Source organism: Arachis ipaensis, chromosome B7 (genome assembly GCF_059453495.1).
Source record: "Arachis ipaensis isolate K30076 ecotype BB chromosome B7, ASM5945349v1, whole genome shotgun sequence".
NCBI classification, from domain to species: Eukaryota; Viridiplantae; Streptophyta; class Magnoliopsida; order Fabales; family Fabaceae; genus Arachis; species Arachis ipaensis.
Genome location: NC_142442.1, coordinates 6,626,478 through 6,640,571, shown reverse-complemented (window position 1 = coordinate 6,640,571; position 14,094 = coordinate 6,626,478). Strand labels below are relative to the sequence as shown.

The following is a 14,094-nucleotide window of genomic DNA, read 5'->3' as shown; positions in this document are numbered from 1 at the left end:
AGCTTCATGATCTGTAATGTGAACTTTTTGTTTATGGACTAAAGTGTATGATATAATTTGTTAACAAACAGCATTTGAGTGAGTGATCAGTGATTTATTTCAAGTTGTCATGAAGATAGTATAATATAATAATAAAAAATTTATTTATATGTTAAAAGTAGTCACTAAAATCAATCACACAGTTACCATAATACCATGTATATTTATGTATAAATATTTGTATATTTCATATTTCAACATATATTTTATATTAAAAGTTGATTATATATATATATATATATATATATATATGCCCGTAAGATAAATATAGGGTAACCTAATTCTGAACATCAAAGATCCAAGTTACATCAGTTGAGTCCTTACATATACATTAAAAATCTAGACATTATTATTGTGACATCATAATAATGAGGTGTTTTACTCTCTCGTTGCTTCTTCTTCTTCTTCTTCATACTTCATCTTCCACTTGTTCATCGGTGTTGCCACTATGCAACCACCATGACAACTCAAACCTGCTCCAATTCAAGAACTCATTTGCCATCAAACCTTCATCGTACAATCATTGGGCGTGCTCCTCTTCTTATTCCAACAAGACAGCGTCGTGGAACAATGGTACGGATTGTTGCGAGTGGGACGGTGTCACGTGCGACACCACATCAGGTCACGTGATTGGGCTTGACCTGAGTTGCAGCATGCTTGAAGGCCAGTTTCATCCCAACAGCACACTCTTCCATCTCACGCATCTTCAACAACTCAACCTTGCCTTCAATTACTTCTCCAACTCTCCAATATATTCTGGAATTGGTAATCTTGTGAGTCTCACCCATCTCAATCTATCATCCTCATCATTTGGCAGTTATATTCCGTCCACAATCTCACACTTGTCTAAATTACTCTCACTTCATCTCTCGTATAATGATGACCTGGCACTTGATGAATCCACATGGAACAAACTCATTGGTAACACCACTAACTTGGAAGAGCTGGTTCTAGATGGCGTAGACATGTCTTCTATCAGAGATGCATCATTGTCTTTGCTAATGAATTTGTCATCCTCTTTGTTGATCCTGAGTCTTGATGAGACTAGATTGCATGGAAAATTTCCAACTCGTATACTTGGTTTAACTAATCTTGAAGAACTAAGTTTGATTGGCAATGAAGAGCTGAAAGGTGAACTTCCAAAGTCCAATTGGAGCACTCCTCTAAGGATCTTGGACCTCTCTTGGACAGCTTTCTCGGAAGAAATACCTGATTCCATTTCCCATTTGAAGTCTCTTAACCAACTAAGGCTAGAGTCTTGCCAATTTGATGGATTGGTACCTCTTTCTTTGTGGAACCTCACTCAACTAACTGAGTTGGGCCTTGCAGAAAACACACTTCATGGTGAAATCCCATCTTTGCTTTCAAACCTCAAACATCTCACCGTCTTAGATCTTAGTGCTAATAATTTCAATGGTCATATCCCAGATGTGTTCCACAACCTCACCAAATTAGAATCTTTGTCACTTGATTCTAACAGTCTAGGAGGCCAACTACCACCGTCACTTTTTCGTCTATCCCAACTTTATGGTTTACAATTGTCATATAATAGCTTAGAAGGCCCAATTCCAAGTAAAGATACAAAACTCTCAAAAATAAAGTCCCTATTTTTGGATAATAATTTATTAAATGGGACCATTCCAAATTGGTGCTATTCTTCGCCTTCATTGATAAATCTAAATCTTGGGCACAACAACCTCGTAGGACAGATAGGAGAATTCTCGACTTATTCTATGATTTATTTGGCATTCTCTAGTAATAAACTCCAAGGTACTTTTCCAAATTCAATATTTAAATTTGAAAATCTCACCGGTTTGTATTTATCTTCAGTTAATTTGAGTGGTCATGTAGATTTTCACCAACTTTCAAAGCTCAAATCTTTACATTTTCTTGATCTATCTCACAATAATTTTCTCTCTATTAACCTTGACGACAATGTTGACTATTTTTTACCTAACCTTACTATGTTTCGTTTATCCTCGTGTAAGATTACAAAATTTCCTAGATTCCTAGGAAGCATTCAAGATCTGCATGAACTAGACCTTTCTGATAACCAAATTGATGGGGTGATTCCCAAATGGTTTAATGACAATCTCTTGTACAAATGGAAGAGAGCGGACTTTATTGACCTCAGTTTCAACAAGCTGCAGGGAGATCTTCCAATTCCACCAAATGGCACCTATTACTTTTCAGTTTCAAACAACAACTTCACAGGAGGCATTTCTTCAACAATATGCAATGCAAGCTCCCTCAATGTGCTAATCCTGTCTCACAACAATTTGACTGGCAATATTCCACAATGTTTGGGATCCTTTCCTTCGCTCCTGGTTTTGGATTTGCAAATCAACAACTTTTATGGAAGCATTCCTGGAAACTTCTCCAAGAATAATGATTTTGAGACTATAAAGTTGAATGGCAACCAATTCGAGGGACCAATACCACAATCGTTGGCTCATTGCACAAAACTGCAAGTTCTAGACCTTGGTGACAATAACATAGAAGATGTATTTCCCAGTAGGCTAGAAGCTCTTCAGGAACTACAGGTACTCAGTTTACGAAATAACAAATTTTATGGTACCATCACTTGTTTGAGTAAGAAGCACCCATTTCCAAAGTTGAGAATTTTTGATGTGTCTAATAACAAGTTTAGTGGCCCTTTGCCAATGCATTACTTTCAAGAGTTTCAAGGAATGATGACTCGGAATGATAATACTCAAACTGGCGGTTTGGAGTATATGGGTACCAATGCTAGTACGACCATTGTACCATATAATGACTCTGTTGTGATCATTATGAAAGGTCAAATGATAGAAATATCAAGGATATTAACTATTTTCACAACCATAGACTTGTCAAATAACTTGTTTGAAGGAAAAATCCCACAAATTCTTGGAGAATTGAATTCTCTCAAAGGGCTTAATCTTTCACACAACAAAATTAGTGGTATCATTCCACAAACTTTATGTAATTTGACGAATTTGGAATGGTTAGACCTCTCATGGAACCAATTGAAAGGTGAGATTCCTAAGGCTTTGACAAATTTGAATTTTCTATCTGTCTTGAACCTTTCTAAAAATCAATTGGAGGGAATGATACCAACAGGAGAACAGTTCAATACATTCCAAAATGATTCCTACAAAGATAATCCAATGCTTTGTGGATTCCCTTTGTCAAAGTCATGCGGCAATGATGAAGAACAACCACCTTCAGTGTTTACTGAGGCAAAAGAATCATTATTTGGGTGGAAGTCAGTTGCAGTGGGATATGGATGCGGAGTGGTATTTGGAATGTTCCTTGGAAAGTTGTTCATCAAGACTGCTAAACCCTTGTGGCTTGCCAGACTTATTTGTGGCTATACTTAACAAAACATGCACAGGAAATCAGAGGCCATGTAAAGCATCATGTTTTTCCTTCTTTTCTCTGTCATGGTAATTTTCTGTTTGTGCAATAATGTGTGTTAGTTATCAAGTTTGTGATTTATCCATGCATACATCATTACAGCTTCATCAAGATGTACCACCACTCTTGTAATGAAATGAATGCTAAGAATGAAATGAATTGAGTTATTCAGTAAAGAAACTCTATTCCTCTGTTTTTGTAGCGTGTGTCGAGAGTGAGAGAAAAATGTATAATTATGTTATATGAGTGGTTTATGTTATTATGTGAGTGATATTGATATTAAAGATAATTAACTCATGAAAGCATGTTTTTCATTCTTAACTGGTTCTGTGCTTTTATTAATATACTTTAAACTATAAATCAATTTAAAATAATCGAAACACTCTTGAGAAAGATGTTGGTATACATCTTACCGCATTTGGTAAAAATAATATGAAAAGAAATTGGACTATGAAAAGTAAAAAAATTTCCTTTATGAACAGCGGAATTGAGTGAAATGTAAATATTATAGTTAAATTGTGAAGTGCATTGCAGATGCTTTTATTTTTTTCTAATATAAAAAAATCATGCGCATCTTTTATGCTTCCAAAGTTATCATGAAAATGGCTAATTCATTTTTATGGTGTTCACAGTCTCTGCTGCTGAATTTGAACTTGAGAGGGACATCACAAGAGTGGCAAAATAGAAATGCAAAGAAATAGTAACTCAGATTGTGACTCATAAATTTTCTGTTTTGCTACGGGTTGCCATGATCTTTGGTCTTTGGAGTTTGGATATATAAAATTGTGTGCACTCAATATATGTACGGAATGATGATTTGAACTATCTCTATGGTTATGGAGAATCTGTTCCAAATCATTTTTCATGTGCAAATTCTTAATAGAATACATCATATATATTGCCAGCTTAATTTTTATAACTCATTTTGTGTGCTTTTTGTAAAAATGTTTTTAGCATGCTCTATCTAATATTCTAATGCAAGATCCCTCATCCAAAATATGCCATCTCTATTAATGAATAGACTATACATGAGTCACCTATATATTATTTCAACTTATGAATTAAATATAAGAAAACTATTATATATTGATCTGTTGCTTTGTTTTGATTTGAAATAATTTGTCATAGCTTGCTTGAGTTATTATATAGCTTACTAATGTATTAGAGAATATATACTCGTATATTCAAACGTCAATCATACCAAAATGTACAACACACGATCCTTTTAGAATTTTAAATTTGCCAAATGGGTTAAAATGTTGTTTTCGAATAAGCTCACTTTATGTAGATGGTACAAAAAATAACTTAGTTCCCTTTTTTGGACAAACGCACTAAAAATTCAGATTTGACATAAAACCTAAAAAATTTAAATAATAACATCATATGATCTGTTACGGATCCGACCCACGGATCCCGCATACCCGGTTATCCGGGGACAACCCGTTTCGACCCGAAGGTCCTGAACCGGCCCTTCACGGTTCCTAACCAACTTCCGAATTCAAATATCTCTCTTATCCTAATCAAACAAGATAAGATAAGATAACAGGCCACCACCTATATAAGGAGGACCCAAGTCCCCTCAGGTATCATCCATTCCACATACCTCATACCTCTCAGATCCATTCTGACTTGAGCGTCGGAGTGTCTTTGCAGGTACCACCCCCCATCGCTCCAGTCAAGCAATCCGGCTCCAGCCTTGCCCGCGGGTTCCCAATCCACCCTTCAAATCCGTACCGGAGACATCTCGTACATTGGCGCCGTCTGTGGGGACCCTGCGCCAACTGCGCCCAATGGGGGACGTCCTAGAGGAAATCCCCTCAAGTCAGGATGACTCTCAACCGATTAATCCAACCCCCGAGCACCGTGAAGTCACAAACCAAGCGAGAATAGCGAGTACTATCCAAAACGCGAACGATCACAACGTCACGGACCAACGACATCCTGAGAAAGCCAGCGACAAAGCAGCGCAGATCATCCAGGATCTCTGCCTCCGGGTTCAGGAACTCGAAGGCAAGATAACCAATAAAGGAAAACACAACAACGAACACGGAAGCCATGCAACCTCCAGATCAAGATCTCGCCGCGGTAGGTCGCCAACCCGACGGCACGACAGAAAAGACGGTCGCAGCTCCTCACGCGACCACAGACACGAGAAATCGCCAGAACGGCGATACAACAAGAAACATAACCGCAGCGCTTCTCGAGATCTGAGTTACCAACACTACTCAGACGAAGATCGGAGGGACCGAAACACCAAACGCACGAGAAACGACCATATAATAATGGGAGCTACACCCTTCACAGAAACAATCCTAAGAGCAAAACTCCCCAAAGGCTTCGACAAACCTACCGATATAAAATACGATGGAACTAAGGATCCCCAAGAACACCTAACGGCTTTTGAGGCCAAAATGAACCTAGAAGGAGCGGCCGATGCGGTCCGATGCAGGGCCTTCCCGGTAACCCTCGCCGGGCCAGCGATCAAATGGTTCAACGCCCTCCCAAACGGGTCCATAGCCAGCTTCCACGATATTACACGAAAGTTCATGGCCCAGTTCACTACTAGGATCACTAAAACCAAACACCCCATCAGCTTACTAGGGGTCACGCAAAAACAAGAAGAATCCACAAGAAAATACCTCGACCGCTTCAACGACGAATGCCTAACGGTTGACGGACTCACGGATTCCGTCGCAAGCCTTTGCCTGACCAATGGGCTAATGAACGAAGATTTTCGCAAACACCTCACCACCAGACCGGTATGGACCATGCACGAGATCCAGAACATCACCAAAGACTACATCAACGACGAAGAAGTCAGCCAGGTCGTCGCCGCCAACAAGCGGCAGCACGGCAACACCCAGCGCGGCAATTCGGCTTCTCACCAAAACCCAACACCCAAAGAGAATCAACGGGACCACCCCAAGCCGACTAGCCAACCACCGAGAATAGGCAAATTCTCTAATTACACGCCCCTGACAGCACCAATTACCGAGATATACCACCAAATAGCAGATCGAGGCATCATTCCGAAAGCCCGACAACTCAAAGAAAGGACAGGAGGCAACAAAACCCTCTACTGCGAATACCACCGAGGTTACGGTCACAAAACACAAGATTGTTTCGACCTTAAAGACGCCCTTGAACAAGCCATACGAGACGGCAAACTCCCAGAATTTGCCAAAATCATCAGAGAACCGAGACGCGCGGAGAGAGACAGGTCATCGGAGAGAGAAGGACGTAACCCGAGAACCCAAAAGCAACCCCCCAGGGAAAGCCCAGAGGAAGACCCGACCATCATAGTAAACATCATCACAGGCAAGGACGTATCAAGCAAGTCAAAGCTAACAATGAAAAAGGACCTCAAGGTAATGGCTGTAAGGAACCAAGCCCCAATCTCCGCAACCGACAATACGATAACGTTCTTACCAGAGGACTGCCAGCACGGCACCTCAGCCGAGGATGCCCCCTTCGTCATCTCGGCTAGAATCGGAACAGGACTTGTACGAAAGATACTAGTAGACACCGGAGCAGACTCAAACATCCTTTTTCGAGGAGCCTTCGATAAACTCGGACTCCACAACGACAACCTCCAAACACACCGCCACGGCGTCACGGGACTCGGAGACAACTTCCTCAAACCAGATGGCTCAATCACACTTCCCATCACCATAGGAACGAGCAGCCAGAAGAAGACAATCCTATCTGAATTCGTAGTCCTAAAAGACTCCACAGCCTATAACGTGATCCTCGGAAGGAAAACAATCAATGACTTCTCCGCAGTCATCTTTACCAAATACCTCCTTATGAAATTCAGAACCGACGACGGCTCCGTCGGCACAATCCACGGGGACCGAGAAGTCGCAGCCGAATGCGACAACACCAGCCTAGCCCTAAGAAAGAAATCCCGAGATGCGGCTGGAGTATTCCTAGCCGATCTGGATGCCCGACAAGACGGCCAACCCAGGCCAGAGCCGGAAGGGGATATGAAAAAACTACAAATAGGGCCAACCAAGGATGAATACACCTTCATTAACAGGAACCTCCCATACGACCTCAAAGAGGAGCTCTCTCAACTCCTGAAACAAAATAGAGACCTGTTTGCATTCACACCAGCCGACATGCCGGGAATAAAACCCGACCTAATGTCTCACCGTCTAGCCGTGGACCCCAAAGCTAAACCAGTAGCACAAAGGAGAAGAAAAATGTCGCCAGACCGAGCCACGGAAGTCAAAAAACAAGTTAAAGCCCTACTTGAGGCCAACTTCATCCGGGAACTCCCCTACACGACCTGGCTAGCCAACGTCGTACTAGTGAAAAAATCTAACGGGAAATGGCGAATGTGCGTCGACTACACGGACCTCAACAAAGCTTGCCCGAAGGATGCCTTCCCCCTACAAAACATCGACGGACTGGTAGACGCTGCATCCGGTCACCGATACCTCAGCTTCATGGACGCATATTCCGGATACAACCAGATTCCGATGCACCGACCAGACGAAGAGAAAACAGCTTTCATCACCCCAGACGGGACGTACTGCTACACAGTAATGCCCTTCGGTTTGAAAAATGCTGGAGCAACCTATCAAAGACTGGTCAACAAGATATTTCGAGACCTGTCCGGTAACAAATTAGAAGTCTACATAGACGACATGCTCGCCAAGACCGAATCCGGCGAACAACTAACCGACGACCTCAAGGTCATAATGAATACCCTACGAAAGCACCAAATGCGACTCAACCCGGCAAAATGTGCCTTCGGGATGGAGGCAGGGAAGTTCCTCGGCTTCATGATCACGCAACGCGGAGTTGAAGCAAACCCAGAGAAATGTCGCGCCGTCCTCGAGATGACGAGCCCCAAAAACCTTAAAGACATCCAAAAGCTTACCGGCCGACTGACGGCTTTATCGCGCTTTCTCGGGGCTTCGGCCCAAAAAGCGACCCCTTTCTTCAAACTAATGAAAAAAGGAGCCCCTTTCAAATGGGAGACGGAATGTGAAGAAGCATTCCAACACTTCAAGAGTGTCCTAGCGGAACCACCAATCCTCGCCAAACCCCAAACAGGGGAAACACTTTACTTATACCTCTCCATATCGGAAGAAGCACTCGCAGCAGCACTCGTCCGCGAAAACGATAAAAAGGAACAAAAACCCATATACTTCATAAGCAAAGTCCTACAAGATACGGAAGCTCGCTACTCACGCTTAGAAAAGCTAGCTTTCACACTCCTTACAGCCTCCCGACGCCTACGACAATACTTCCAAGCTCATCCCGTGACAGTTCGAACCGACCAGGCGGTCAAACAGGTGTTACAGAAACCCGACCTAGCGGGAAGAATGCTAGCGTTGTCCATCGAACTATCTCAATTCCAGATCAAATTCAAACCCCAAAATGCGATCAAAGCACAAGCTATGGCCGACTTCATCGCCGAGATGACCCCGGGAAAGCTCACCCCCGAATCATGGAAACTACATGTCGACGGCTCATCAAACTCCACCTACGGAGGCGCCGGAGTCATACTCGAAAATCAAGACGGAATCACGATCGAACAGTCGGTACGATATGAATTTCCAGTATCAAACAACCAAGCAGAATATGAGGCCCTCTTGGCGGGCCTATCCTTAGCACGAGAAGTCGGAGCAAAAGTCCTAGAAGTAAATACCGATTCACAGGTAGTCAGTTCCCAAATTAACGGAGACTACCAGACACGAGATCCCCTACTCCAACAATACCTCGCCAAGGTTAACAAACTAAAAGAAGGATTCGAACACGTCACCATACAGCACGTCCCTAGGGAACGAAATGCCAGAGCTGACCTACTCTCCAAGCTAGCCAGTACCAAACCCGGACACAGTAACAAATCGTTAATCCAGGAAGTCGTTAAGACACCCTCCGTGTCAACAACGACCAACGCTCACCTGACAATCTTAAACCAGGGATCTTGGACCTACCCGATCCTGCAATACCTCCTCGATGGAACACTGCCACCAGACCCCAAAGAGGAAAAACGAATAAAAAGGGAAGCCGCCAACTATACCATTGTCGCAGGACAGCTATACAAACGCGGATTCTCGCAACCCCTGCTCAAATGCATCGAACCCGAGAACACGGAGTACATACTTCGTGAAATCCACGAAGGCTGCTGCGGTCACCACGTCGGAGGCAAGACTTTAGCCCAAAAAGTCATCAGAGCAGGCTACTTCTGGCCCACGGTGATCCGGGATTCCATACAAATAGTTAAAAACTGCGACAAATGCCAAAGACACGCCAATATCCACCAAGCCGCACCGCACCAGCTCAGCACCATATCGGCAGAGCGGCCGTTCAGCACTTGGGGCATCGACCTCGTCGGACCCTTCCCTCCGGCACCCGGCCAACTTAGATACCTCATCGTCGCCATAGACTACTACACTAAATGGATCGAAGCCGAACCCCTGTCCTCCATAACAGCAACCCAATGCCGAAAATTCCTCTGGCGTCAGATCATCACCCGATACGGGATCCCCGAGATCGTTATCTCGGACAACGGAACCCAATTCACCGACAAAAAATTCAGAGAATTTTTAGAGGGGCTACGTGTATCCCACCGTTTCAGCTCGGTAGAACACCCCCAGACAAACGGACAGGTGGAATCCGCAAACAAAATAATCGTCAAAGGACTTAAAAAGCGGCTCGACGAAGCCAAAGGGCTTTGGGCCGACGAACTCGGGTCGGTCCTATGGTCATACCGAACCACACCTCAAACGACAACGGGAGAAACACCTTTCCGACTAACATACGGGGTCGAGGCGGTCATCCCGGTAGAGATCGGACACCCAAGCCCCAGGAAAACGGTCGGAGAAAACGACGAAGAAGCAGAACGAGACCTCATTGACGAAACAAGAAGCATAACCCATCTCAGGGAGCTAGCCCTAAAGCAAAGAATCAGCCTGAGATACAATCACGGAGTCATCCGGCGAGCATTCGCGGCCGACGACCTCGTCTTACGACGAAACGACATCGGTCCCCCGACTCCGGGAGAAGGGAAGCTCACCCCCAACTGGGAAGGACCATACAAAATCAAGGCTGTAATCGGAAAAGGAGCGTACAAACTCGAACGGCTCAACGGCGACGAAGTCCCGAGAACATGGAACGCCGCCAACTTGCGACGGTACTACACCTAGACCAACCTACAAAGGTCGCACCCTTGCCCTCATTTCTGTTTTTGTACTTCTCCTACCAGTTTACAAATTCTAAGGTTTTATTTCTCATCTAAGTTTCAAACTCGGGTACTCTTTCCCGCCACCAACGGAGGGTTTTAACGAGGCCCAACCATCAATAAAAATTCCATTAAAATAGCTATTTCTATTTTCCTTAGTATCCCGAATACGGAACAAAAACACGGCCGCAACTGGGGGACTGATCACCCCCAGGCCCAAACACGCGGATATCCACAAAAGAACCCGACCAAACGACGGTCCGAGGAAACAAACGAAATAGCTTAAAACGGAATACATGATAGGCCCGGACGGCCCAAAAACAACAACGGAACATACAAAAGGCCCGAACGGCCAATAAGTACTATTAAAACGAAAATAAAGCGTTCCAAAATAAAAATACACGGCCCTTGGCCATCCGAAAATATCCAAAAACACAGTTGAAAGAAAAATTCAAAGAGATAAAAATAAAAGCTACTCAAAGATCAACGATCTGACCATCGCGAACAGTCTTGAAGGCCCCCATCGCGGACATATCCACACCAGGAGCCAACACTGAAGCTTGAGCCCTCATCGTTTCCTCGGTAGCCGCAATTGCATCCTTCACATCAGCTAGTAGCTCCGTCTTCTCCCTCTTCAAGGCAGCAACCTCGGCCTTTAGAGCCTCCGACTCGGCGAGAAGCATGGCAGCCTGAGAACCCACATCGGAAGCCCACTGCCGCTCCTTTGCCAACTGAGAGAGAAGCGAAGTTTCAACCTCGGCAAGTCGGAGAATCTCTGACCCAGCCTCCTCAAAAGACTTCACAGCCCTCTCCCTCGCAGCTTCGGCAGCCTCAAGTTCCCCCTTCAACTTGGCTACCTCAGCATGAGAAAGGCGAAGCTTTTTATCCAGCAAACCGACCTGAGCCATCACAGGCTCAGCCTTCCGAACAACAACGGCAGACCGGAAGAGGGCACGATACACCGACTTGGCCTGGAACGAAACATCGCAGCCATAAAAAAACGGCTCCGTTCCAGGCATCAAGTGTTGATCAATAAACCCCGGGGCATCGAAGCGCCGATCCATCACGCTTGGCACAAGACCCTCATCCTCAAAAGTCTCACTGCTCGGGTCTTCAGGCCTCTTTCTCTTCCGAGAAGCCTCAGCAGCCGTCACCACGATGACTTCAGGAGAGTTCGCGGGGCCAGGAGAAACTTGAGCGTCGGCCCGAGCACCCGAGGAAATCACCTCCTGAGAAACCGACTGAGACTCCACGGCAGGATTAGAAACAGGAGTAGCCGGGGACGACGACCCCTCCTCCTGGGCCATCGCCGCCTTCAGCCGCGCCAAGGATGTCAAGCCACCAGCCATCTCAACTGCAAGGAAACAAGAAACAAAAATCCCAAGTTACGAAAACGGGGACAAAACATAAAAACAAGTAAAGAACGGACACACACGACACACACCAACATACGACCGGCAAGCAACCGGATCACCCATCACGTCCCGAGGATTAAGAGGACGCTCCCAAAACAACTGCCACAGAACAAGAGCAATATCCCGCTCCTCCGAGGACAAGAACTCTTTCGAAACCCGAGTAAACACGGATGGACCAGCCTTAAAGTTCCAGTAAGTGGGGAACCGACGTTCACCCTCCAGTGTCAACCAAAAAGGGTGATGCCCCCTCGCGGGACGAACTTTAAAGTAACCACTCTTAAAACCATGAAAGGAGTCTTCATACAAACCGAAAACCCGACGATGAGGCTGAGCTCGGAAAGATACATACCCCTTCTTATGTTTCCCCTCCTTGGTCGGAAGAGTACACAAGAAAAGGAAAAGAAAAACATTTACTGAGGCAGGTAGCTCTAAATAATCACAAACAAGTTCAAAAGACCGTATCGCCGCCCAGCTGTTCGGATGTAGCTGGGACGGCGCCACGGAGCACCGGTTCAACAATTGCTGAACAAACGGAGAAAACGGAAGCCGAACTCCAAGCCGGGTAAACATAGCCTCATACACCCACATCCAATCCGGCACTGTCGGGGAGTCGAGATTGGTATAGCAAACCCTCTCGTCAATCCCAGGGAGGGCAAGCTCGTAGTGGCGTTCGGCATCGCCACCCCCACAAACAGCCCCTTCATCACGGAGCCGTTGGAGGTCCGCCTCTGTCATCCGCGACGGTGTCCCCCAAACATCACTGGTGACCCAAGAAAAAAGGTCAGGGACACCCCCCGCCGGGGCCACCGGAGCCCTCACACCCTCCGTCCGTCGGCGAGCCATACCTAAAATGTCGCCGAGCACCACCGTCAGCCAAACCTCATGGCAGAAAACGACGGCGGGTAAAAAACCAAAAACAAACACCGCCACCGCACACCACCAATTATACGGTGGCACTCTCCCCAACCCCTTTCTAAAAACCCAACAAAACTATCCAAACACCACAAAACTACTCTAAAACTACACTTAGCAAAAACAAAAACAAAACACTGCAGAAAACAAAGCAGAAGAAGCAAAAAGAAACAAGAGAAATGCTAACCTGATAAATCAAAGGAAGAAAACCCGAAGGAAAGGTGCCGCAGGAGAAGACCAACCGAAACCACAGAAAGCAAAAATGGAGAGTAAGGAAATGCTTTGGTTGGAAAAAGAAGCAATAGAGAAGTAAAAGAAAAACGAGGGAACTGAAGGAGGAAAACCAAAACGGTTTTGAAAAAACAAAATGACGAAAATACCCTCAGAAAGCAAAGCAAACGCGAGGGCAAAAAAGAAAAAACGCAGCTTGCAATAAATACCCCCTCGAAAAAAGGTAACGCCTCGAAGAACGCAACAGACGCGACCGATACGGAAGAGTCACGTCAGACCTAAACGGTCAGACGAATCTTCCACGATACGAAAACCGAGGAACCGACCTCACCTCAAAGAAATCACACGGGCAATCGAGAAAAAATCGAGCCCATAACAAACGTCTCCCAGCAACAGACCGACCTCGCTCGCTCTCCCGCTGCGGGGGCAACTGTTACGGATCCGACCCACGGATCCCGCATACCCGGTTATCCGGGGACAACCCGTTTCGACCCGAAGGCCCTGAACCGGCCCTTCACGGTTCCTAACCAACTTCCGAATTCAAATATCTCTCTTATCCTAATCAAACAAGATAAGATAAGATAACAGGCCACCACCTATATAAGGAGGACCCAAGTCCCCTCAGGTATCATCCATTCCACATACCTCATACCTCTCAGATCCATTCTGACTTGAGCGTCGGAGTGTCTTTGCAGGTACCACCCCCAATCGCTCCAGTCAAGCAATCCGGCTCCAGCCTTGCCCGCGGGTTCCCGATCCACCCTTCAAATCTGTACCGGAGACATCTCGTACATGATCTAATATCAATTTTCAAAATCAACCGATTTATCCCTATTTATAATATCAAAAAAAATGTAATAGTTAAATTAAAATTTTAACTATGTTGATTATACGACTATA

The 14,094-nt window shown here is 45.1% G+C and overlaps 1 protein-coding gene across 2 annotated transcripts; it reads left to right on the top strand.

The window, feature by feature from the left end:
• The first annotated feature begins 364 nt into the window (after positions 1-364).
• Positions 365-4,141, top strand: LOC107606731 (receptor-like protein 6). 2 transcript variants are annotated; one of them, XR_015892264.1, is made up of 2 exons: positions 365-3,467; positions 4,071-4,141. XR_015892264.1 is itself a non-coding variant. In XM_016308760.3 (1 exon), exon 1 carries the CDS (start codon positions 408-410, stop codon positions 3,399-3,401), a length of 2,994 nt encoding a protein of 997 aa, XP_016164246.1. In that variant the 5' UTR covers positions 365-407; the 3' UTR covers positions 3,402-3,753. The 2 variants fall into 2 exon arrangements, 1 of the variants encoding a protein (XP_016164246.1); XM_016308760.3 differs by lacking the exon at positions 4,071-4,141 and having other exon boundaries at positions 365-3,753.
• The last annotated feature ends 9,953 nt before the right edge of the window (positions 4,142-14,094 follow it).

Coding starts and splice junctions, on each gene's coding strand:
- LOC107606731 (XM_016308760.3), top strand. CDS start 408: ATGAGGTGTTTTACTCTCTCGTTGCTTCTTCTTCTTCTTCTTCATACT.